Raw genomic sequence first — 25,134 nt, forward strand, 5'->3', positions numbered from 1 at the left:
TGGTTCAGAAGTCTCCAGTCTGCAGTTTCAGATCTACGGCAGGGAGTTCAATGGTCATGCTCTCCACAATCTCAAAATCATACAAAATATATATATTTTTGTACTAAAATTGCATATTAAATAATAATTTTTTTTTTCTCAGTACGAAACTTAGTTAAAAGTGTTAAAAGTGGATTTTTTTTCAAGCTTTCAAAGAATTGTAGGGGTCTCCACATACATAAATCTGGCCCTGGTTCTAGACTTAATTACTTCACCCCCCCACTCCTCTCTATTTCTCAGACATATATTTCTTCAAATACTCCCAAGACACACTCATAAAATAAAGTTCCCCGTTCAGACCTTGTGGTCTATCTATCTATCTATCTATCTATCTATCTATCTATCTATCTATCTATCTATCTATCTGTCTGTCTGTCTGTCTGTCTGTCTGTCTGTCTATCTGTCTGTCTGTCTGTCTGTCTGTCTATCTATCTATCTATCTATCTATCTATCTATCTATCTGTCTGTCTGTCTGTCTATCTATCTATCTATCTATCTATCTATCTATCTATCTATCTATCCACCCATCCATCCATACATCTACCTACCTACCTACCTACGTACCTATCTATCTATCTATCTATCTATCTATCTATCTATCTATCTATCTATCTATCTATCTATCTATCTATCCACGTATGTATGCGTGTATGCATGTGTGCATGTGTGTATGAGAGAGAGAGAGAGAGAGAGAGAGAAAGAAAGAGAAGTTGAAAGCTCTTCATGGAAGTGGTCATCAAGACTTTCTTTGACTTTCCAGACTTTAAACACGCCTGAGTGAGCATTACGTTGGCCTTTCTGTAAGAGCCAAACTCATGTAACTAGATGGGATGGGTTTAACAAGTAGAACTTCAACACAGTGAGCCTTTCATCTTTGTTCAGCTCATTGAGATGTATAATTAACATGGTGGAAATAAATGTTCTCAAACAACTTTGGAAATGAAGACAATAAATAAACACCCGGAAGAAAGAGAGTTACAGAAGTAGGACTGGCTCAGGCGTTTGTAGTTCAAGTGGGAAGCGAGAGAACACAGGGTTGATTACTTCATATATATATGTTGTTGTTTTTTACAACTTCCGGTGAGCAACAGGACTTATTGAATTAAAAAACAATAATTTTTGAGAAAACTAAGTTTGTGATGGAAAAAATTCAAAGATATCGTTTGAAACTGAAACATTCAAGTTATACAAACTACAGCTTAGTTCTTCCCAGTGGGAATTTGCATCATTTGGTTGTGGCTGCGTAATAGCTACGCCTCTGACCCTCCCCTACTCCAAAAATAATTCTGAGAGAGAAATGTTCATATATACAAGTTTTGAAAAAAATTACGTCCCCTCCCGTGTCATGTGACAAACTACGCAGCATCTCATTGGATGAAGACATCTGTGAGTTTCTCTGGCCAAGACAAGAAAGCTATGGATTATATAAAGTCTTTTAAGGATCACTATAAAAGTACTTACCGCAAGCTGGAGGCAATGCAGTACTTAATATAACTAGCCCACAAATGACTAGCCGCAATAGAGTCGATAAAAAGGAAGAAAATCCGCTGCCGAGGCCAGACGTAAACGGCGAAAAGAAAATCTAAATCGACCACCGGCGGACAATGGTTATGCCTGCGTAAGGTGTCGCAAAATATGTAGGTCACAGCTGGGGCTGCGTAGCCATGGGAAACACTGCATTCCTCATTGATCTTCTGACTCGAAGACGAGTCTTATTATTCCTTATAAACTTATAACATATTTTAAATGCATGTTAGTTTCTCTTATTTAAGTTTGGGTTTCTGAGTTTGTTAAGAATAATATTTCCTTCTATCTTTATATCGTGTAATTGTATATTGGTTAAACCCACTAGATAACCGGCAAAACATATGCAATACTGATATATATTGAGTTATAAAGGACCAACATGTCTAAAAGTTTAGGACATTATTAAATCTAACTCCGGCCCTGTAATTGTAAGCCTGCTGTTTCCACCAATTAACTTTAAGAATGTATAACTTTCCCCTTTTTTCTTTACTGACCACATACGTGCTGGTCAAAATGATGACCTGATTTCTTTTGTTTCTGTGTGTATGTGTTGATGTGTGTGAAATCTCGAGCTGAGATGGACGCGTGATGTGTTGACATAGAGAGAAAAAAAAAGCATTGATCTGTGTAATTTTTTTAAAGGAAATTTTATAAAGGATAAAAGACTGGACATTTATATCAGCGATTGAATTTTCTTAAGTGAATGCTGTGGGTGATTGATTTCAGTGAATTATTTCAGTAGATTACAATTTCATCTGAAAATGTAGATTGACTAAATTTTCATTTCAAAAAGTGGATTACACATCCTGTGAAGGCAAAGTCAGCACTGAGAAAGACAGCTGCTTTCGACAATCGGTAAGTCTCAGTGGCGTAGCTTAGGATTCGGCGGCCCGAGGGGAGAGGGGCTCGGCCTCTTCAGAGGCCCCTGCATTTTGACTTTCGGACACTCATTCGGCGGCCCCCCTGGAGTGGGGTGATTTTCAAATTTTGACCCCCTTCCTTCCCCCCCCCCCGCTACACCACTGGTAAGTCTTATTCAGTTATTGATAGTGATGGTAACTAAACTAAATTTTAAAAGTTAAACTAAAACTAGTTTTCAACTAAAATAAAGTAGTTAAACTAAAAGTTTATCATGAATTTCAAAATATAGTTAAACTAAACTAAAAACAATTAATTGAACTATGACAAACTTTTCAAAACTTTTTTTTTTGGGGGGGGGGGGGCGGGGTTGAACTAGAAATATTTATCCATAATAAAATCAGTAATAAGGAATATACATATGTTTCTTACATATATGTCAATGCACAATAAAATAAAAAAAAATGTCTAAATAAATATGTGTGCTTGTATTTTTGCCTACAATTAAAACCTTTAGACAAGAATGGTAGGCCTACTCTATTTTTAAAATTATATTTATGATATTATTAACGGAAAATTTTAATTACTTATACCGGTAAAGTTTAAAATCTCATTAAATAACATACAATTAGAGTTTAAAAATTAGATCTAGTAGCCAATAAAATAGAAATAAAATTGTTGGAGTTTTAAGAAACATTTTACCTGCATAACTATTTTATAGTGTAAAATACATGCTGGACTAGCCATGCCGATGTGCTATTTTTTTTTGTCTGACCACTAAAAATAAAAACTAACACTATTGCATAACCGTTAAACGCGCAAGGGAAAAAAAACAGGGTGGTCTTGTCATTATGGACTGGACAATCAGTACACTATATAGGCCTACACGTGTACGTCTATCTGACCAGGTTGTTAAAATCAGTCGGACACACCGTCTATTTACTTTCTGGGCTGGGAGGGTGTGTATCTATTTTAGTGTAAAGAACATGCTTGACTAGCCATGCCTCGTCTGACCACTCCACATTAAGCAAAAACACTATTGCATAACGCGTAATGAAAAAAATGCAGGGTAGTCTTGAAGTATCATCGACTACACACGCACAGTACACTAGGCCTACACTAGGCTTACATGTGTATGTCTAGATGACCAGGTTGTTAAAATCAGTTGGACACAGTCTATTTACTTTATGGTCAAGAGAGGGTGTGGATTAAGATTTCTTTTTCTAGAGTTGGTTATCCTAATTAATGCTTTAAGATCTATATAGGCCTAACTGTCGATTCTTAGATTTCAATAATAAGTCTTAAGACTATAAAAAGGGTGCAGTTGATGTTCCTGCAGTTAAAAAATTATTGTTTGCCGCAATGAATTGATCAAAACCATTAAATATAATATTGACCTAACTCGCTAATAAGATTCCCTCTATAAATAGAAATTAAACACCACCACGTGGCTCATAAAAAAATTCGGAACAATCCTATTCATAATATTGCATGGAAGCTTTTAGCAAAAAATGTTTAACAACATTTTATTATACTGCTGCTTTTAATTGCAAATATTTAATTCATGACTTCTACCAGCATCTTACTTTACCCTCTTCAAATGCAGACTGACTAAATATTTGTTAACTGCTTCATTTTTTTTTTGATAATCAAAGTTATTGATGTCACATGACCAGAAAACAGGGATGTGCGTTTCAACCCTGACCACATATTGAAAAGTTGTACACATTTTAATTAAACTTTTTAGTTAGTAACTAAAAAAAAAATAAACTACAATTTCAAATAAACTTTTGTTTTTTAGTTCAACAATGGCCTTCACTATTTTTTTTTAGTTAAACTAAAAGTTTCTAACTTTTTAATTAACTTTTGCCCATCACTAGTTATTGAGCCTAAAACCTGGAATGCATCTAGATAAAGTTACTGATGCTTTGTTCCTCTCGTGTTTACGGATGACTTAAGTCACGAAATATCAAAAGATGCACGTAGATGTCCGAACATCTTTTCATGCAAGACTTTCAGTCCGGCATCAACATGGACATCAACATGGACAGTCCGGCATTAACATGGACATCAACATGGACATCAACATGGACAGTCCGGCATCAACATGGACATCAACATGGACATCAACATGGGCATCAACATGAACATCAACATGGACAGTCCGGCATCAACATGGACATCAACATGGACAGTCCGGCATCAACATGGACATCAACATGGACATCAACATGGACATCAACATGGACAGTCCGGCATCAACATGGACATCAACATGGACATCAACATGGACATCAACATGGACATCAACATGGACATCAACATGGACATCAACATGGACATCAACATGGACAGTCCGGCATCAACATGGACATCAACATGGACATCAACATGGACAGTCCGGCATCAACAGGGACATCAACATGGACATCAACATTGACAGTCCGGCATCAACATGGACATCAACATGGACAGTCCGGCATCAACATGGACATCAACATAGACAGTCCGGCATCAACATGGACATCAACATGGACACATACAAAGTCATCATTCGAAATGACTAAGTCCATTAGGATAAAAATGTGTAAATAACCAGTGATAGCTTTATCTATAGGTAACAAAAACTATAACTTAGGGCCCCTACTTGCATGCGAAATGGTCTCAGGGATATTTTCATACTTTGGAAGAAAGATAAAAAAAAAAAAAAATTAACAAAAAAAAAAAAAAGTGCCCTATGTTGATAAGAAGGGGTATCATATATGAAACAGCTTAGGGACTTAACTAGTCTAAGTCCGGTCCCGTGAATAGCATTTAATACAGAACGGGAACTGTCACTAGGACGATACTGACGATATGAAGGTCCTACGCTGACCACTGGAACTGAATAATACATACAAAAATCACACCTTTTTTTTTAACTCTTTTGTTTCCTAATAGAATACAATTTGTTTTAGTAATTTATTATGGTAATTTAAACTAAATTTGATCGCTGATACCTGTCTACCGAAAATATAGGTACGAGGCCGGACTAACAAAAAATAATTGGCATAATGCCCCCCCCCCCCGGCGAAATTAAATGGAAACATTAATCATCTTGCCCAGGAGTTCTCAACCTGTTGGTCGCGATCAAATGACGATATGCCAGGTGTCGTCTTTGGAAATATTGAATTTTGGTCAATTACAACTTGCAAAACTTGATATTGTACAAACGTTTTCCATTAGAAGTTATGATTTTGTATTGTTCTAAAACAATGAACACTATAACAGATATCAGAATCAGAAAGATTTCAACGATTTTAATTGTTGCAGCATAAATATTGAACACTTTAAATCGATGCAAATTAATGAATGACGGAACATGTCGCCATTGTGGAGTCGTAGATATTAATTCTAGGGTAAAGATGTATGCACCTCTTGGTGTAATTGCAAAGAACTTTCTTTTCAAATGATAATACGCCATGGTTTTATTAAAAGTACAATTTTCATTACGGAACAACATGTGAAAATGAATCACAAAAGATAATTACAAGAAATGAGATTATGTAACGTTTCTTTTTTAAATTCGATTGTACTTCTTATCTTATCTTATATAATACAGACGTTACTTCAAAAAAAGAAAATGATTACGTCCTACGCGTCATGCATTTGGTCATGCATATTAACCAATGACTTAAATTCTGCCAAGTCACTGGTTTTCCTGGCTAGCCCAGGCAACCCATTCCATGCTCTAATAGCACTAGGGGAGAAGGAGTATTTGTACTTCAGTAGTTTAAGGGTGAATACAAATATGCTGATTCATCAGCTGCAACGAAGTACTAAATAGCCATATCTATGGAACCGAACGGTCAGTAACGTAATAAGATAGTGAACACCTTAACTTTGTCGGCAAGGATACCCAGTATTTTAAAGACATTGTTAGATATATTTATGATGACGATTTTAAAGATTCGCTTCTCTTTTGCAAACCTCTCTACGGTCTGACAACATAGGATGCATAAGAGAAAGCTGATTCATTAATGTAATCATTATTCTGATCCAACCTGCATAAAGTAAGTGGTGTCTGCAAAGATGGTGCTCAAACTATGCTAGTGTTTGGGTCTGGATTTCAGCATCAAAACTCATTGGAGCCTTTTTGTACGATTTATCGACAAGTATTAGTTACATTGACGTTTGGCGTTTAAATTGTCACGAGGTATGTACTTTGTAAATAAATGATAAACAGTGGCGTAGATAGGGTGGGGGAGGGGCGGGTTAGAATTTGAAAATCCCCCCGGGCACCCACTTGAGGGGGGGGCCTTCCAAATTAGTGTTTTTTTACATTAAATATTAAATATTACGCAAAATGCAGGACCTCCCTTAGATATCAAGCCCCCAAGGGCAACGTCCCTGATGATGAGCATTCATATATATTGGGTAAAAAAAATTACATTTTTCTTTTTTCGTCAATAAACATAAAGCTTTGGCATTGCATATCGGACATCTACATTAAGATTAAGGGATTTTTTAATTGTGGGGAATCGTAAAATAGGGGTCAAACTTTACAATGTCAATAGGATTCACTTGTCTTTGAAGCTATGCAAGTTTCTCTCTCTCTCTCTCTCTCTCTCTTTCAATCTCTCTTTCTCAATGTGCAATTCTCTTTATTCCTGTCTCTGTCTCTCTGTCTTTTTCCCTTTGTCTTTCTCTCCGTCTGTCTCGTGTGTCTCTTTTTGTCTCTCTGCTCCTTCCCCCCCCCCAGTCTCTCTTTCTCTCTGCTCCTTCCCCCTCTCTCTTACATACCAGCCCTCCCCTTTTCTCTTATTATTTTCGTTATTTTAAAGTTTTCTGCTTTCAAAGTGCCATTCATACTTTCTCACGCTATCAGATAAACTTTTGAAGTGTTCCGTTCTCTAGATGCCTATGTCCCGGGAAAGAAACCAATATTTTCAACGAACACACAATTCCATCTATTTGCAAAAAAAAACAAAAAAAAAACAACTTTCTAGGAAAATAAAGGGGGATGGGGCGTCGCTCACGCTTCTATCTTCAGGCGGCGCCCCCCATCATCTCCTTATTTCCATGTCCATCTCCCCCCCCTCTATTTCAATTCCCCCTCTCTTTAAACTTTCTTTTTAATGAGCTGAAGATCTCTTCCGGTAGAGGAAACGACCCGGAACAAAACTCTTTAGGAGAGGGAAGAGAGGGGGTACTATGTTTGTGGAGGCGAAGAAAGAAAAAAATGTTTTCGGTTTGAAGGGTGGTGGGTTGGGGGGGCCCCGGGGGGGTGGGGCGTGTTACTAAATCACGAGGGTGTGAAGGGAATGTCGGCGGCGAGCAGGGTAAACCTAAACCAGTACACTCTCAGATGCGATGACTAGGGTAATGAAGGCAGTAATGACGCCCCTAACAAAGATGATGATGTTGTCTGGGTGATGCCCCTGGGGGTGAACTGGCGGGACGTTAAGTAACGTTTAAACTTTGACTTCGCCCTGATTAGTCTGAGACGAGTTGAGTTGTTGTCGCTCACCGTATCGCACGCAGTACCCCCCATTCTAAATCGCATTGCGCTAACTCCCACATCCTATCGTAGACAGTAAATGTCATGGTCTCTAATCACCAAAATTTCAATCTTTATCCTTGGACGGTGTCTACTTTGAAATCAGCATCTTCTAGAAATTGTGTGCATCTATTCAGCTTCAAGTTCACTTATTCCTTAGTCTGTTGACTGTTGGGGCACCACACATGAGCTGTTGACCGTCTTTCTCCATTCCGCTCTGTCTTTTGCCTTGAATAGAATCTCTTTCAATGACAGGCCTGTGCATTCTTTTATATTGTCTTCACATCACCTTCTCTGCCCCTTGTTTTGAATGGAACTGTTTCCTGAAAAAAAAAAAGATCTTTGCCAGCCCTGAGGAGCTAGACAGTATTTTGAAGTTTCACTACTCCTGTCATTAAAACCAAAACTCTGATCTCCTGCTCATTCAAAGGACATAGAAAGGTGAACGTGTTTTGCATAATTTGTAACAATCAAAACGAGGCACGTTACAGTTATAGCATTGGAGTCTAAAACGAGGAAGAAGGAACGTCCTCGCAGAACAAGGCCTCGTAACTTCATGGCTGAGCTTAAACTCTTTCTCTCCGTAATTCTTCATTTCGCTCATTAATATTTCACTCCTCTTTTTGGATTAAGCTTCAATAACGTTTTCATTTGTTATCAGAAAATGTTTAATTTGGTAAAGAGTTAAAGGGGAATCCATGCTCTTTTATATAAGACAACTTAAAGTTCATAAAATCAATCATGAATTTAATTTACCGAGTTCAAATCATCGATGGTATTGTCAATTAGGAGAAAAAGAGTTAAGTCGTGGGCACCAATTGATAGGAGGCTGAGAACATCGTTCAAGACCAATCTGTGTGGATAGAGTTAACAGTCCAATCTGTGTGGATAGAGTTAAAAGTCCAATCTTTGTGGATAGAGTTAACAGTCCAATCTGTGTGGATAGAGTTAACAGTCCAATCTGTGTGGATAGAGTTAACAGTCCAATCTGTGTGGATAGAGTTAACAGTCCAATCTGTGTGGATAGAGTTAACAGTCCAATCTGCCAAACTGAGCGGAAGTACCTGGGCGGAAGTACCTGTCTAAGAAAGGACGCCACGGTTAATTCTCTATGCTGATGTTTGCTAAATCCATCACGTCAACCATTTCATCAGATCTCTCAGAAGTAACGATACCACTTGCATGAAGTACGTCAGATTGCTCCCTGGTCGTTGCGGTATGCGCTCTGGACTATCGTTCGGACTTCTCAATGGCCTTGGGTTCATATCCTTCCCACTGCCATCCGCCGTCGTCCTGCGGGAGGTTTGGACTAGGAAGTAAATTATCTTCAACTCTGAAGGAACATCCGAAACATGTAAAAGATTTTTACAAACATCTAATGGTAAACTCTAGTATTCGAACGGAGTTCTCGTGTTGGCAGTCGAGTGATTCACCATCATTTGGAGGAATTTTTACACAGCTTATATTAACTCGCTCTGTCTGTCTGTCTGGTAAAAAGTTTGACATGTCTTTTGTCTTCCATTGCCATTCTCGGATCTAGTTAAAATTTTGCACAATTATTAATTGAACCTGACAAGACTATAAATCAATCGAAAAATAATTAAACAGTTAATTAATTAATACATTTTTGGAGGCGCGGTGGCTGAGTGGTAAAACGCTTGACTTCCAAATCGGGGTCCGGGGTTCAAATCCTATTGAAGATTTAATTTCGGGATCTTCGGGCGCCTCTGAGTCCACCCAGCTGTAATGGGTACCTGACATAAGTTGAGGAAAAGTAAAGGCGGTTGGTCGTTGTGCTGGCCACATGACACCCTCGATAACCGTTGGCCACAGAATCAGATGACCTATACATCATCTGCCCTATAGACCACAAGGTCTGAAAAGGGGAACTTTTTTTTAACTTTAATTAATTAGTGATTAATTATTTTATTTGATTTCGAAATAAGGAGAAATAAATGCTACTTAGCGAGAGATGTGGATATATATATATATATTGATTTAATCCCCTTATTACGTTTTGACACGTTTTCTCCCATTCTCGGCAGTATTCCAAAATTGAAGTTTCTTAGCATGATGAGAGCAAACTAATATCTAGATTCTATGTCCTGGTCCGTAATGTCTGCTGTAGCCATGACAACACGGCACACACACACAAAATGTGAAGGAAGTGCCCATCCATTAATTTTTGACATAAAATTTCAAGAAAAAAAGTTATAACGTAGAAGAGTAAAAGTAAAATAAAATTGCGCCTTTTCCCCAGCCCTCCTTGCGCCCCATGTGACGATGAGGTAGCGCGTGGAAGCGCTCCGCACCGCACACATAAATATTCATTCGGTTCTATGTTTACTTTAAAATTAAAACGTTTCCATGGCAACGAGCTGTCAACGGCCAAGACATGCGCACCTAAAGTAAATAAACCAAAGTTTGAAATTGTCGAGTGAATTGAAAAACTAATTAACACACGGCTAATAACTTTCATTTTCGGTGCTCACTTTCGGGTGAGGGACGAGCGAGGTGTCAAACTTGGGACTATTACACAGTACAGCCATCGCTCTATCAGCCACGGTTTGAACGCGTGCGACAAGACTAAGATTAAGACTATCAATAAGACTAAGACTGTTTTAGTGATCAAGAGGCGCTGGGCAGCAAGAGATACAGTTTATTGAAGGGATCTTCTTTACAATTCCTCTTTCACCTTGCCAACTCTTTATCGGGTAAAAAAACAAATAAACAGGAACCTGCATGGACACGGATCTCGAAAGCGGCTCTAATAATTTTCCTAGAGTTTTGACATTTTGTGTATATTTTGAAAAAAAAAAAAGAATTACTAGATAATTGGCAGGCAACTCAGTGGTTTGACCGTTATAATTTTTCAAACTGTAATCTTCTTTAAAATTAAATTGGGTCTGGAGGTCTAGACATTCTGTATCTTGAGCACACCTAAGTTACCGGATATTCTCGTAGTTTGTGAACCATCTCAGAGGTCTGGATGTACAGGCCTAACATAATTTTGATACTCTTTTATACATTCGCTTAAATAGAATGTCTATTTTTTGGATGATAGGGTATGTTCCACTCTTTGACTTTCGGGAGTAACAATGTTCTTTGTTTAGTTGTGTTAGAAAAAAATGCTTTTTTTAATGTTACTTGATAATGGTGTATCTGGAGAAAAGCGCCGAAGCCAATTGTACACTTTTTACTCTTTTAATATTGCCAACTTTGTTATTAAAATATTATTATTGTCAACTTGTCCAGTTCTTTTAAGAGTCAGAGTTGCTTCCAAATGTTTGATTGATTTTTTTATTTGTTCTCTTCATTTGAAACGAAGATTTTTTTTTCTACTAGACAATTAAACATTAAACCTGCTGACCCGCTGACCGCTGTCCAAAAAACGCAAACTAAAACTTTATGGCCCTATCACACGGCCCTCAACTGAAACACGCGATTAAAAAACACACACACGTTACCAAACCCTCACATTTACACTCACATACAATCTCAATCACACACACACACAGAGGCCCGTCTTTAGGCCGATTTGACCGATGGCACAAATTGGGCCCCGCGCCTGGCTTAGGCCCCGCAATTTACATTAAGCATATCACTATTTAGTCATGGCTCTTGTCACATTTTAAGATTTAGAACTTAAAGGGTTAAAATATTTTTTTTATCGAACGACTGGCGTAACTTTAACTTTAATTCATTGCGTTTGAGTTGCTTCCTATGCGTGTTGTACACTAACTGTTGATACAATGACCTAATTAACTCTTTCTCTCCTAACAGACGATACCAACGTTGATTCCATCAGAATGTGGTAAATAATTACGGAGAGAAAGAGTTAATAGTAATATTTGTTGTAGCATAGGAAATTGAGAAGAGGAGCCTCGCAAGCATCCAGTAATTTGGGCCCCGCAATTTGTAAGGCCGTCCTTGCACAGACGCACACACACAGACACATGTCTATATTTATTTGAAAACATTTTTTTTTTCTCGCGATGGAGTCGGCTCGTGGAAGTCACACAAGAGATGCAGCAGGGGCAAGTGCTAGCTTCTGCTAGATGATTTCCACGAGAGGGCAAAGCGGTGTGACACCCGAGAAGCCCAATGCAGCTACTCAATGAGCCCAGGGAATCAGATCAACTGTGCCCAAGTCGTGCTATCTTTTGTTATCGGGTTACGTTGCAGGTGTGAATATTCTAGTGTCGTGTTTATGGGAATAAGTAGGCAGCAGAGCTCACCCTTGTACTATGTGTGTGTGGGTGTGTGGTGTGTGTTTGGTGTGTGTGGGGGGGGGGGGTTCGGGGTGATGAAGAGAAATAAAATATTTTGTATTTTTAGACAAATGTTTACTATATCGATTATCAGAATAGAAAGAAATGAGAAGGCTGAAACACTCGCCAAGTGTGGGAGAACAAACACACAATTAAACATTGCACTCTATCCAGGAGAAATGAAGAAACTAATAGTAAATAAGATAAATGAGAAATGGACAAGCTCTCAACCAAATCAAAATAAAGAAGACGTCTATAATAACCTATCCCGACAAGATCAACGTCTAATCTCTCGCCCCGGAACCGGGCACAGCATCAGAATGCGACAACATATGTTCCGGAAGCTCAAAATTGGAACCAGAGAAATCTGCCCATGTGAAGTGTCACCAGAGAATGCTGACCATGTCCTTGCAAACTGCATTCTTTAAGAAGAGGCCCGAACAAGACTCTGGCCCCAAAAGACCCCAACAGAAAGAAAACGATACGGAGGCAAAATATGTAGGTCACAGCTGGGGCAGTATTAGCCACGGCAAATACTGCATTCCTCATTAGTCTTCGGGCTCGAAGACAAGCGTTATTATTAATATTATTATTTGGAGAACTCCCTGATTTGGAAACCACTGCGCAGTTCATCTCATATATTGGTCTAGTCATCTGAACGCTCCTACAGTTCATCTCATATATTGGTCTAGTCATCTGAATGCTTCTACAGTTCATCTGATATATTGGTCTAGTCATCTGAACGCTCCTACACTTCATCTCATATATTGGTCTAGTCATCTGAACGCTCCTACAGTTCATCTCATATACTGGTCTAGTCATCTGAACACTCCTACATTATAATGAGAACGATGAAGAAGAAGCATTATTAGAGCATGCAGTAGGAATACCAGACGAGGAATTATATGCGGGTGGGGTGGGAGGGTGGAATGGTTGTGCAAAGAAAGAGTTAACTTATTAACTGACCCGTATCCTGCGTATGGTTAAGTAACCTTAATGAAGGTGATCAGTGGACTTCAGTGTATGTGTGGTATGGGGGGCATTGTGGGGGTACTAAAAAAGTAGGGTTGGTTGTTTCCAGGTAAACTATGTTTACTTTCTGGGCGCTCCACACACGCCATTGTTTTGGCCAGTGGGGTAAACCACGTCTCTGAGCTTTCCGAGAGCTTGTAAGCAAGAAAGTGAATCTGCAAAGAGGATCACATTGGCCGCGGTGCCGCAGTTCCTTCCTCAGTGCGTTGCTCTATATGCTCTTGTGCGCGTCTGATTCCTTCAAATAAAGAAAAGCAACTAAAAAGGTCTAATTTACTGATATTTTTTTAGAGATGGCGTCACGAATCTGTAAGATGACATGTATCTGTAAGATGTTATGGACTTCCAAGATGCCAAGTATCCGTAAAATGTGACGTATCTATAAGATGCCAGGTATTCATAAGATACCAGGTATCTTGAAGTTACCAGATATATGTTCGATGCCAGATAGATAACTAGCAGATAAGTAACACAAACTAAAATGTATGCGTGACACAGCTTCTTTTTATATTTCATAATTTCATTCTTTCTACCTAGTAACCTCTTTCCTATATAAACTTCCGGGTCGCCATCTTAATCAGATTGTTATCTCCCTTAGCCTGCTGCTTAATTTACGAGCGAATCTGTCTCTCGCGTAGATGATATGTAGGCTAGTATTTATAATACAAAAATCCAGTAATATATATATATATAAAGTAACTATAAATATAAATATAAAAAGATATAAAGTTGTCATGACGTCACTCTAACTGGTAAGTGGATACAGACGTCCTTCCCTCTACACACGCAAGTGACGTCTGGAATATTTACAGCCTCGAATTTCAGCTTTGTAAGATGTTAATGAAATGAAGAAAGATTTTTTTTTTTGAGTGGGAGAATTCAGAACTTGAAACAAATAGGAATGTGATGGAATAAATGGTGGGAAAAGTGAAGAGATAGAGAGAAAGAGAAAGGAAAGCGAGAGGGAAAAAGGAAAGAGAGAGAAAAACTAATAAAATAAAATTAAAATGTAACGTTACAGATGTCATATCTTCAAGCCAACTGTTTCTTTCTGATACTACTTCATCTTACTTCAAGCTGCTCTCTCTCCTACCCTCTCCTACTCTCTGCTGCTCTCTCCTGCTCTCTCCTGCTACCTCCTATTCTCTCCTCTTCTCTGTCCTACTCTCTCCTACTCTTTGCTACTTCCTCTTATTCCCTATTACTCCCTCTCTTCTACTCTTCTACTTACTGCTACTTCCTTCATCGCCTCCTTACACACTTTCTATTCCCCCCTCCCATACCCCCCAACCCCCGCTACCCCCCTGTTACTTATTCCTAGAGGTTCAGAGTTCTCAAATTTCAGAACTACTTCTTGAGAGAACAAACTCTGCGATAAATATTACATATAAAAAAAAATAACTTCCCGATAAAGCGGTTTCAAATGTCTAGCTTAGAGAACGTTGAATATGAATTACGAGAAATGTGAACATTTTTTTTTATTTACTATTTGTTGGAATGTTTGACATCAAAACGGTTAATATACTTTTTTTCTTTCAAAACAGGTCATTTTTCATTCTTCAAAATATACATACATTTGACTTAGAAAGTAGATATTCGCTTCAGTTTGTCCTTCAAATTGCCTATTGAAAAGCGAAACAATTTAAGTTGTAGTGTCTTCATTCTAAATGTTTATGGCGTAGTGATGAGTGTTGAATCAATAGAAATTCTGAGACGTGAGTATGTTCTACACTCTAGTTCAGTGGTTCCAAAACTTTTCCCTTAACGGAACACTTCGCACATTCGGAGTATTTAGCGGAACACTTCGCACATTCGGAGTATTAAGCGGAACACTTCGCACATTCGGAGTATTTAGCGGAACACTTCGCACATTCGGAGTATTTAGCGGAACGCTTCGCCCATTCAGAGTATTTAGCGGAACACTTCGCCCATTCGGAGTATTAAGCGGAACACTTCGCACATTCGGAGTATTAAGCGGAACACTTCGCATATTCGGAATATTTAGCGGAACACTTCGCACATTCGGAGTATTTAGCGGAATACTTAGATTACTTTTAGCCGGAAACCAAAGTTATAAAATTTATAGCCTGTTTATAGAGATAGTGTGGTAGTGGTACTCTTTAAAAAACTTGACCAGAAATCATTTAATAGTTTCTCTTTTATTGTATACTGGCTTAAAGTAAGAGTCAAAATCTAGCTCAGTTCATTGTGATGTTATATAATTTATTTTATTACCAAAAAAGAACTAATAAAAACATTTTTTTTCCATTTACTTGGAGGTTAATTCACGTGTAGGCCTATTAGTTAATTATTCCGTTAGTTCGTGGAACACCAAGTCAGGTTTGGCGGAACACAGGGGTTCAGCGGAAGAGTTTCGGAGACACTGCTCTAGTTTGTATTACACGATGCCTTTATTTCATTTACGATTTCCCAATTGCATAACGAATCTTAATTTGGAGGACACGCGAAATTCTTGCATAAAACAAGGTCTAGAAGCTACATAAAGTTACATTTATTGTACCACAGTTAATAGAAATCGTCTTAGACCTCAGAAGAGTACTTGAAAGTGGGATTAGGGAATTCCTACATTACAAGAACGCATCATAATAAGTTAAGAAAAACAAAATAAACTACAAATACTTCGTTACTTACCATGTATTCGGAACCACTGCTGGATGAGTTATTGTCAGTTCCTGTTTCTTCACTTCTGTTAATTCTACTTCCGTGAAGAAGTTCCTCCAGACTCTCGATGTATTCGATGGCGTTGCGTAGTATTTCCACCTTGGGGAGTCGCTGGTTGGGGTTCGGGCACGTCCTCCGCTTCAGAGTCTCGAACGCCTCGTTGACTCGCTTGAGGCGTCTCCGCTCTCTCATCGTGGCTGCCTTTCTCCTGTCGATGGTGACCGTTTTCCTCTTGCAAGCCTTGCATGCCCAGAGGAGGCACCTTCGGTTGGGCCCGTGGTACCCGGGCGCGAGGACGTGCGGGATGTGATCTTCAGGATCGTCGTCGTCGCAGGAGTCCAGCCCGTTTCCGTTGTCGTTTCCGACGTCGTCGAGCTTACTGTCGCAGGCGTCGCTGTCGATGGAAGGAGAGCATGGCGGGATGTCCAATGCAGGGGCGGATTTGGGGGAGATGTTCTGCTTGTGTATGCAGGACTCATCTTCACTTTTATCACAACGTTTGCTGACCTTCTCGATTTCATCTTTAGACTTTGGTGGCGAGGTCGGAGGACGAGCAGCTTCTTTTATGCTGAGAAAATGTTTTGAAGTATCAAGAGTCGGATTTAAACCATTAGAGGCAGCGAATCCCGTAGCGGGCCCACTACGGAGACGCCTTTGATAATCCGCTTGGTTGCTGGGGTAGATAGAATGAGGATGCGCGTGAGCGTCGCTGTAGAAATGCTGTGAAGGGCACCCTCCATAGCTGTAGATCTCCCCTGGATACTGCCTGGAGAAAGGGCTTCGTGTGTAGCTTTGATGGTGGGGGCTAAGCAGTTCCTGGCGCCCCACTGCATTTTGAACAGGATGCGTATAAGAAATGTCCGTTATCTGTCGAGGGTCCTGATGTTCAGAGCCCCCAGCGCCAAAACTGTTGCCAGAAAACATGGCTGGGGTGTTATGCTCATACCTACAACTACGGTAATCCATCATCATCATCTTTTATATTTTTTGTTTTGGTCTTGGAAACTAGCAAAGAAAAACAAACAAAATAAACCTGTACTTTTTTACATCTTGATATCAGCTTCTAAAATCTTCATTTTTTATCACAGCAATGACAATGTTTTTCTCACCAAGGGAAACAACTTTTAACTATTAATAATACAAGACACCCAATAACTTCCCTTTATCAAATGTCCAGCACTCTGTGCTTTTCGTTTCTTGACTACAATGTATGCTAAGTTTTTGTATCAGTCTAGAGGAGATTATCTTTCATCGGACGGTGGCGGTATCACAACTCACATTGACATCCTCACATTCTAAGGAATGAGTTTAGCATGAGCACTCCTGAACTTGTCATCGTCCTCCCTCTCGTCCTCTTTCTGGTCCTTCCACTCTTGTTCCCTTATCTATGTCCTTATCGATGTCCTTATTTATCTGCAATAACGCCCTTAGACTACTTTTGTTAAAACCAATGGTACACACAAAAAAAAAAAGGAAATAAATTATAAAAAATGTGAAATATTTAATCTCAATTTTTTTTTGGGTGGGTTTATCAGAATCAATCCAGAGTGTCGGCTGTAGAATGTAGATTTGTTTCAAGTCTGTGTAACTCTTTTTGTGATTTCGATGCTAAGTGGAAGTATCCTGGAGCACTCCCTTGTCTGGACCGTGCGATGACTGGGGAGATTATTCTTGGGTATGTTCGGAAACCTCCGGCAAGATAAGCTTGACTTTGTATTTTTTTTAGTCTGAATTCCGCCGTTTTTTTTTTTTTGTGTGTATTTTCTTTTTTTTTATTTAAGATCACATAGATTCAAAACCTGGCTCTCTGACGCAGGAATGTTTTCTGTAACTGAAATAAAAAAAAATAGATAAAAAAATAGATTCGAATATAATTTTAAACAATTTGATATATTGCAACATTGAACATTTTGGAAAGAAAAGTTTTTAAATTTATTATGGATATAAATCATGATTCAGTTGGGTTGAAGATCAGAAAGTAATTGAAGTATTGTAGATAAGAAAATGGGTTGTCTGGATCAGACTCTTGTATCTAGTTGGGTGACTGCTGTGCCTAGATGGTTGATTGGAGAGTCTAGATTTAACATAAAGAGTACAATTAACGATTTTGATTGATCAATAATGTGTCTTAAAAGACCAATTTTGTGTCTTGAAATGTCAATTAGGTGCTTTGAAAGACCAAATATGTGCCTTGCACTTTTAGTGGAGTTGTTTGTTTTGCATTGTCATACAACTGAACTTAAAATAAACGGCAGGTGCTTACCAAGTTTATGTTGATTTAATATGTGTCAATTTGAACAATGCATATATACAACACGAATGGCATACATAGTTAGTTTGTCTGTCAGTGTATACGTAATATTACGTAATATATGATTATTCCTAGCAAGACGTAACTTCAGATAAAGAAACAACTTTTAACATACTATTTACCAACAGAACTCAACGGCTACGCTCGTTGGCTTGTTTTCATGCTTTAATTGTTTATTAAGGACGAAACATCCCCCATTTTGGTTTTGAAATTTGAATAATCGGACACACTTCAAACATTTCCCAAGCATAACATTTAGCCAGTGAATTACTGTCTCTGTTTGTCTCTTACAGGAAACAGCCTGCTTAAAAAAAGCTGCAACTACGTAAATTTTCTGACTTTATACTTGGGCTTCTCAATTCAATATTTACTATACCCCATGCGGCTTTCCAAACGTCTCCCTTCCCCGCATACACACCCGTTTTCACACTTTGAGGACCTTTCTTTTATTACAAAGACAACAGTTGACTTTTGAGTATCCTCCCAGTGATCGACCTTTCACTACACATTTCGCAGTTTGCTAATTCTATATATATAATGACATGTTTGGTTAGTTTTATCTTTTATATTTGCAACCTTTAACTATAAGGCAAACAATGCTTGGTATTAGACACTGCAAAACATTTCTTTTAAAACACCAGTTTCAGGCCTGGGAAAAAAAGCCTTTTCCGTAGGCCACAAGTGGATTTAAAAAAAGTTCTTTCAGACCTTGTGATCTATAGAGCAGATGATGTAAAGTTCATCTGTTTCTGTGGCCTACGGTTAACTAGGGTGTCATGTGGCCAGCACAACAACCAACTGCCTTTACTTTTCCACAACTAATGTTAGGTACCCATTAGAGCTGGGTGGACTCAGAGGCACCCAAATAAAAAAAAAATATCAGGATTCGAACCCGGGACCTCCGGTTTGGAAGTCAAGCGTTTTACCGCTCAGCCACCGCGCCTCTCACCCAAGTAGATACTGTTAAGGAAACTAATACAAGTGTATTGTTTCCCTTTAACAAACTCGACCCCTGGCAGTGTCAGGGAATGGAAGTTAATACATTACTGAAATAAGAACAATAGTTCACTTCTACTTAATTATCTCAAAGATGCCAACTAAAATATACACGAATAGAGGGGCAGACTGGTTGAAAAAGTCTGTCCTGACATTAGCATACAATCTGGCTGTCAAACTGCGATCAGTATCAGGGCTATGAGTCCGTGGTCACTGAAATACTGACTGTAAAATGTGTACAAGATCTTTGATTAAAGGTAAAGCCTTGGCCAATCTAACGCATTTTATGACCCTTTTAAGAGTAGATTCTAAAACCTATTACGGGCCTGCTAATCATTTAAAATGGTCATTTGTTGGTGACACAACCTGCTCAATGGGTGCCGGCTTATCGGACATTAGCCTGAATGCCCATATTGCCAGTCCGCCCCTGCATGGATACATCTGCTGTTATTTGTTGGGGGCGAGCTCTAGCAACTAATCTATTTTTCTATATAGAAAAAAGTTTTCGTTTCGCCAAAAATTCCGATGAAGTTTTTTTCGGATAAAACCAAAAACAAAACTTGTGAAAAGAAGACTCATAAATCACGTGACTACAATGGCGGCGTTGAAATATTAATCAGGAAGCCAACGGCGGCGCGGGGTGGGGGTAATCTCTTCCATCTGTGTGGCCCACAATTTCGGGGTACGCCACTGGAAAAAAAAAAGGTGATGACAAATCAAGATTTCCTGATTAATTTCTGGAGCCGCCTGCTAGCCGCATAGCTATCAGCCTAAAGTTTTTTCTCTCTCTCTCTCCACTCAGTTCATAGCATACTATTTTTTCCCTCAGAAGTGAGAAAATTTGGATTAGATTTAAGATTGGCTTTAAAGCGCCAAAAGAAGCGAAAGGGAAAAGATCATATTTGTGAAAGTGTATGATTTAATCGGTAGCCTCCCCTTTCTTTCTCCTTTACTAATTAATTGTGATGTGTCTCGCTCAAGATGTCAAATACGAGACGCTGTGTTTCTATGTGGATGTATGTGTGTCGCTGTGTCTTATGTGTGTGTGTGTTGAGAATGAAGTTAGGCGTTCATCTGATGTGAAATATAATAATTCTAATATCGTCCTACCTTAAGTTCCGAGATAGTGAAACGGTGGTTCGGTTCCGTGGGTAGAGGCTAGCAGGTTAATATAACAGGCTATGACAACGTGTTTCCTAAGAGATGAAATGATCGTCTGCTGAGACATTTCTGAGATAAAGACAGTTATCTCCCTTGTGGCCTCTTGCCAGAAGATAAGATATAAGAACTCAAAAATAAGAGTATCTTTTTGAGCCCTTCATTTTTTTCTGTGAATGCGGATGGCGTGAGATAGAGAGAAGTAACATGGAAGAGAAGAGACAGTAAGAGTACTAGTATTTGTTTGATTTGTTTTAATCGTCACAAAACTTACAGTTCAGGGAATGACATTTACTGTATCGAACTTTTGAAAGTACGTACGCTAATTATTATTTCATTTAGTATATAGTTTATTTCTGTTTTGTTTGCTCTCTGGTATCGTACTGCTAGTATTTTATTTTTTATTTGTTTTATTTTTGGTATTTGTTTTATTTTTGGTATTTGTTTTATTTTTGGTATTTGTTTTTTTTTTTTTTTTTGGTATTTCTAAATGTTCTTAATAAAAACCATACCTTGGTAGCTTGACTAGGAATCAATTACTTCCCCTGTAAATTTTAAAAATAAACTTGCTATTTTCATGAGCTATGTCTGTATTGGTGAGAGTTGTGTTTGTTAGATCTGTACAGTTCGGTGCAAGAAATCAGATTTTAAAGGAGAATAATTTGACTAGTTTCTTAGAGAGTAGAGCTTCTGCGCTTAGGATTGTGGGTTAGAGCAGGCATGTCAAACACAGTGTTTGCGAGCCGCATGCGGCCCACGACCACTAAGCATGCGACCCACTTGGTCATTCTTAAGAATTATCAAAATAATGTTACATTATTTAGCGTTTAGCAGTCAACACTAATTTTCAGGTAAAATATTTACAGCAAAAGACAAAAAAAATAAAAAAAAAAACGCAAAAATCAAGCAAGCTGCTTGCAAAAATAAATTTGCACACTTTCAGTGCAGCCAGAATTCTTGCTATGTTTGCAAACATATATCTCTGTGAGCAGTTCTTTTCCATAAAAAAGGCTACAAAAACTGCTCACCGTTCGAGGTTATTTAATCGAAATTTGTAATCAGAGATGAAAGTGTCAGTGGCAAACAAGCTTCCACCTGACATTAATAAACTTGCATCCCAGAAAAGATGTCAAGAATCAGGACAACGAAAAATAATGCGTAATCATAGCGATTTTCAATTAATAACACAATACTACAAATTTAGCTATCTACGGGACAGGTATTCCATTAATTTGTGTATTCTATTGTACTGTAATTTAAACAAAAGTAGTAGGCAATGTTTTCCAACTGATTTTTGGCTGCGGCCCTTCAGGGCATAGTTGTTGTTTTTTTGTGTGGCCCATACACCTTAATGTTTGTTATGCCCGAGTTAGAGGCTTTGAGCATAAGAGTAATTAGATTAATTATCTTTTAAAATTCTAGTGATAGTCTAGTGCATTTGTTCTTATTTCAGTGATACTTATATTATATTGTCATTATTTTATTCAATACATATTTTCAATTCCTTATCAGAACAGGACATGTTTGTTGATAAAGTCTTTTGTCAAGAATAAAAAAAAATAATACCACCCCCTCCTCCCGATTTCTAGAGAATACATAAAACATTTCTATGTCAACAACAGTATTACGAAACTCTCCAGTACAGAAGCCTCAAAAAGTTACAAAAGCAAATACAAAATAATACAATTAAGTGGTTATGTGGTATTACTCCAGATGCCGAGGGTAATTGTCTTAAGATTAAATATCGGAGAGCCTGCGATTCATTTTTCTATTTTTATGTCTTCTCAACCTTATATTTGCAAGTAATTAAATGACACGTCGTTGTATTGGCTACACACCATCCTTGTGCCGAATAAAAAACAAAGAGAACTTTTATTATTTATGATGTAGTGGGGATATCACGCCTGGCTACGTGCCTACTTATTTAAAGTCTGATCAAACAGCTGACTTGTAACCGGTTCGAATCCCGCATAGAACGCCGCCAGGCGGACGTAACTTTTAACATGAGAACATCCTCAGGCCATTCAACAATAAACATTTTTGTACCCCCTATAGAGCAAAAGCCTATATTAGTTTTGTGGGGTCTGTCCGTCCGTCTGTCCGTCCCTTTTAGATCTCACATTTTGGAAAAGTTATGAAAAATATAATTTCATAATATTTACAGCTTGTAAAGTTCTGATATAACAGCTGCGTTTTATCTTCTGAAAGCAAACCGTTTTGTTTATCAAATTAAATAAGTATGATGTTTTAACATAAAAATACACCATTTTTGAAAACAATTTACAAAAAACAAGGTTTTTGTACATCCTATTGACAGGAATTCATAAATTCGCAAAATGCAAAACAAATGTCTCTAAATTATATTTAAAAATGTCTGAAAGACTATTTAGCTAGTATAATTTTCTAAAAGAAAAAAAATAGCATAATATGATATCTAATCATCTTGTTAACAAATCTTATCTACTTAAGACGTTACTTTAAAACAACTCATCTTAATCTTTACTCTTATACTGAAAAAATTCGTATGAATTCTAAATTTTCCAAAGCAAAGTCTTTCTTAAAATAATTATGTTAAATTCATGTGAAATTACATAAACTCTGTCGCCGTATTTGACTATTCTGTTTTAAAACGTTATGTTTTTGTCTGGAAAGGGGACGGGCGGTAGAGTGAAAATGATTTAATCCTCGCGTTTTAGGTGCCAGCCAATCATGCATGATAATCAGTGACTTTAAACTCTGACAAATCGTTGGTTTTCCTGTCTGATTTACTAATAACACGAGTATAGTAAAAAAAATAATAAGATATTCATATCAGACCAAGATCAAGTTACCCATCTATTGTCAATTTTTTTGTAAAAGAAACAATTATTTGTTAATGCCCATGGACATGTCTTTATTTATCTTGTAATTCATCTTACAGGTCTTTCAACAAAAAAAAAAAGATAATTTCATTAAATAAGCATTTCTGTGTTAAACTAGTCATTAAAATTAATGGGATTTCCTGGCTGAATAAGGCAACCCGTTCCATGCTCTGAAGGCCCTTTGAAAGAAAGAGGCCTATTATCTGCATTTCTGAAACTTTGACTAGTAATCAACACTCCCCTTCCACTCAAATCTGGGCCAAAATTATTTTAATTTTATGTGATCTAGTAATCATCAGAGAATATGTCTTAGTATGGGGAATCAAAAAAAATATAGGCATGCTATTATGGTAGTAATGTTTTTGAATAATTTATTTGGCTTAAGTTTTTTAAAATTAGTTTTAGTTTATAGTTTAAACATTCTATCTCGCAGCATCTCTTAGTTTAGGAATCTAACTTTAAAAAAATATTTAACAATTAATATATAGTCGACGTTGACCTTCAAACAGATGAATGTCTAACACATAAAATAAAAAAAAAGGTTTTATCTCTGCTTCATTTTCAAATAGTTTGTAATGTAATGTACTAGGACGCTTAGGGGCTAAAAAAAAAGATTGCAAATAGAGTGTTATTCTATTACACAAAAACTAAGGCGGCACCCGACTGGTGGGCCTCTAGTTCCTCCAGGTAGACAGCTAGATTTTCGACATTTACAATAAAAATCTAAGAAGCTAGGAACTACAATGTACCAATGACCACAATGACCACAATGACCACAATGACCACAATGACCACAATTAACCACCTTTTATCCATACAAAATGTTAATGTTTAAACATGACTGCCCCTGTGATCACTTACACTCCATGACCTGTTTGTTGACTGTCTGATTAGGGTCGGCTTGACCATTGCATGATTTTTTACATGCAGACATAAAGAAGAGGCATGTATGACAACACTGCAGTCCAGGAGATCGGGGACAACTTAAGAATGTAATTAAATAATCCTCTGGGATTCAAGGTGACGGCGGCCCTATGGACAGGGGGGGCTAATCAAAGAACATCTTAATTCTGGCATCTGGAAGAAAGTCTTCCTTTTGTTCAGGGGTTCTCAAGGGCCTTTGACACGAATTCATGTATATATTTAGCTCGAAGCGCAGTATACTACTAGATCTAGTTCATAATATGAACTATTGTATTGCCTACTACATCTCGTTGTAACTTTGGAAAGATATATACATTTCTACAAAGTCTGTGTCTTCTTAGGTTTTTAACAGAAATAAATAATTTCATTTTTTTTCTTTCTTACAAAGCTTATATCAACTCACTCTGTCTTGTTTGTCTGTTACAAAATGTGTACATGTTATTTTTCCCAGACCCATTCTTGGATCAAGCTGAAACTTCGCACAATTATTCATTGACAAGACATGAATCAATTTAAAAAAAAGTAACCAATTAGAAAAGTAATTACTGGTAATTAACTATTTTGTTTAATAGCAAGAAGAAAGACTAATACTTCACAGAAATGACTAATTTTGGGGGGGTTTTAGTCCCCTTAAATAATTTTTAACACTAGTCCTCCACCTTTAGAAAAGCTATTTTTTTTTTTTTTTTTTTTTTTTAAAGATTTTTTAAATATTTTGCTTGTTAGCTGCTGATGTACTATAAGACAAGTAAAAAAAGAGTAATAAATAAGAGAAAAATTTGTGACAAAACTGTATGTATAAATGTCACACAAAAATGCACAATATTTCTTTCCTTATTACGAAGGTATCCTCCCTTATATTTAAGTATTGTTTTAAAAGGGTGTGTTTTAATGAAAAAAAAAAACGGCATGCATAATTTCAATAACAAATCGCGT

At 37.6% G+C, this 25,134-nt stretch overlaps 1 protein-coding gene across 1 annotated transcript in view; it reads right to left on the bottom strand.

Annotated features, from left to right (window-relative positions):
- The window catches only part of LOC106068368 (myogenic factor 6-like), a 49,281-nt gene extending 31,577 nt beyond the window's left edge, over nucleotides 1-17,704 (bottom strand). Inside the window, exon 1 of the mRNA XM_056034191.1 lies at nucleotides 15,919-17,704. Within this exon, the coding sequence (XP_055890166.1) occupies nucleotides 15,919-16,923 (1,005 nt within the window). The 5' untranslated portion in view covers nucleotides 16,924-17,704. The remainder of the gene's footprint in view (nucleotides 1-15,918) is intronic.
- Between the last annotated feature and the right edge of the window lie 7,430 nt (nucleotides 17,705-25,134).

The sequence above is a fragment of the Biomphalaria glabrata genome, chromosome 6 (assembly GCF_947242115.1).
Source record: "Biomphalaria glabrata chromosome 6, xgBioGlab47.1, whole genome shotgun sequence".
Classification (NCBI taxonomy): Eukaryota; Metazoa; Mollusca; class Gastropoda; family Planorbidae; genus Biomphalaria; species Biomphalaria glabrata.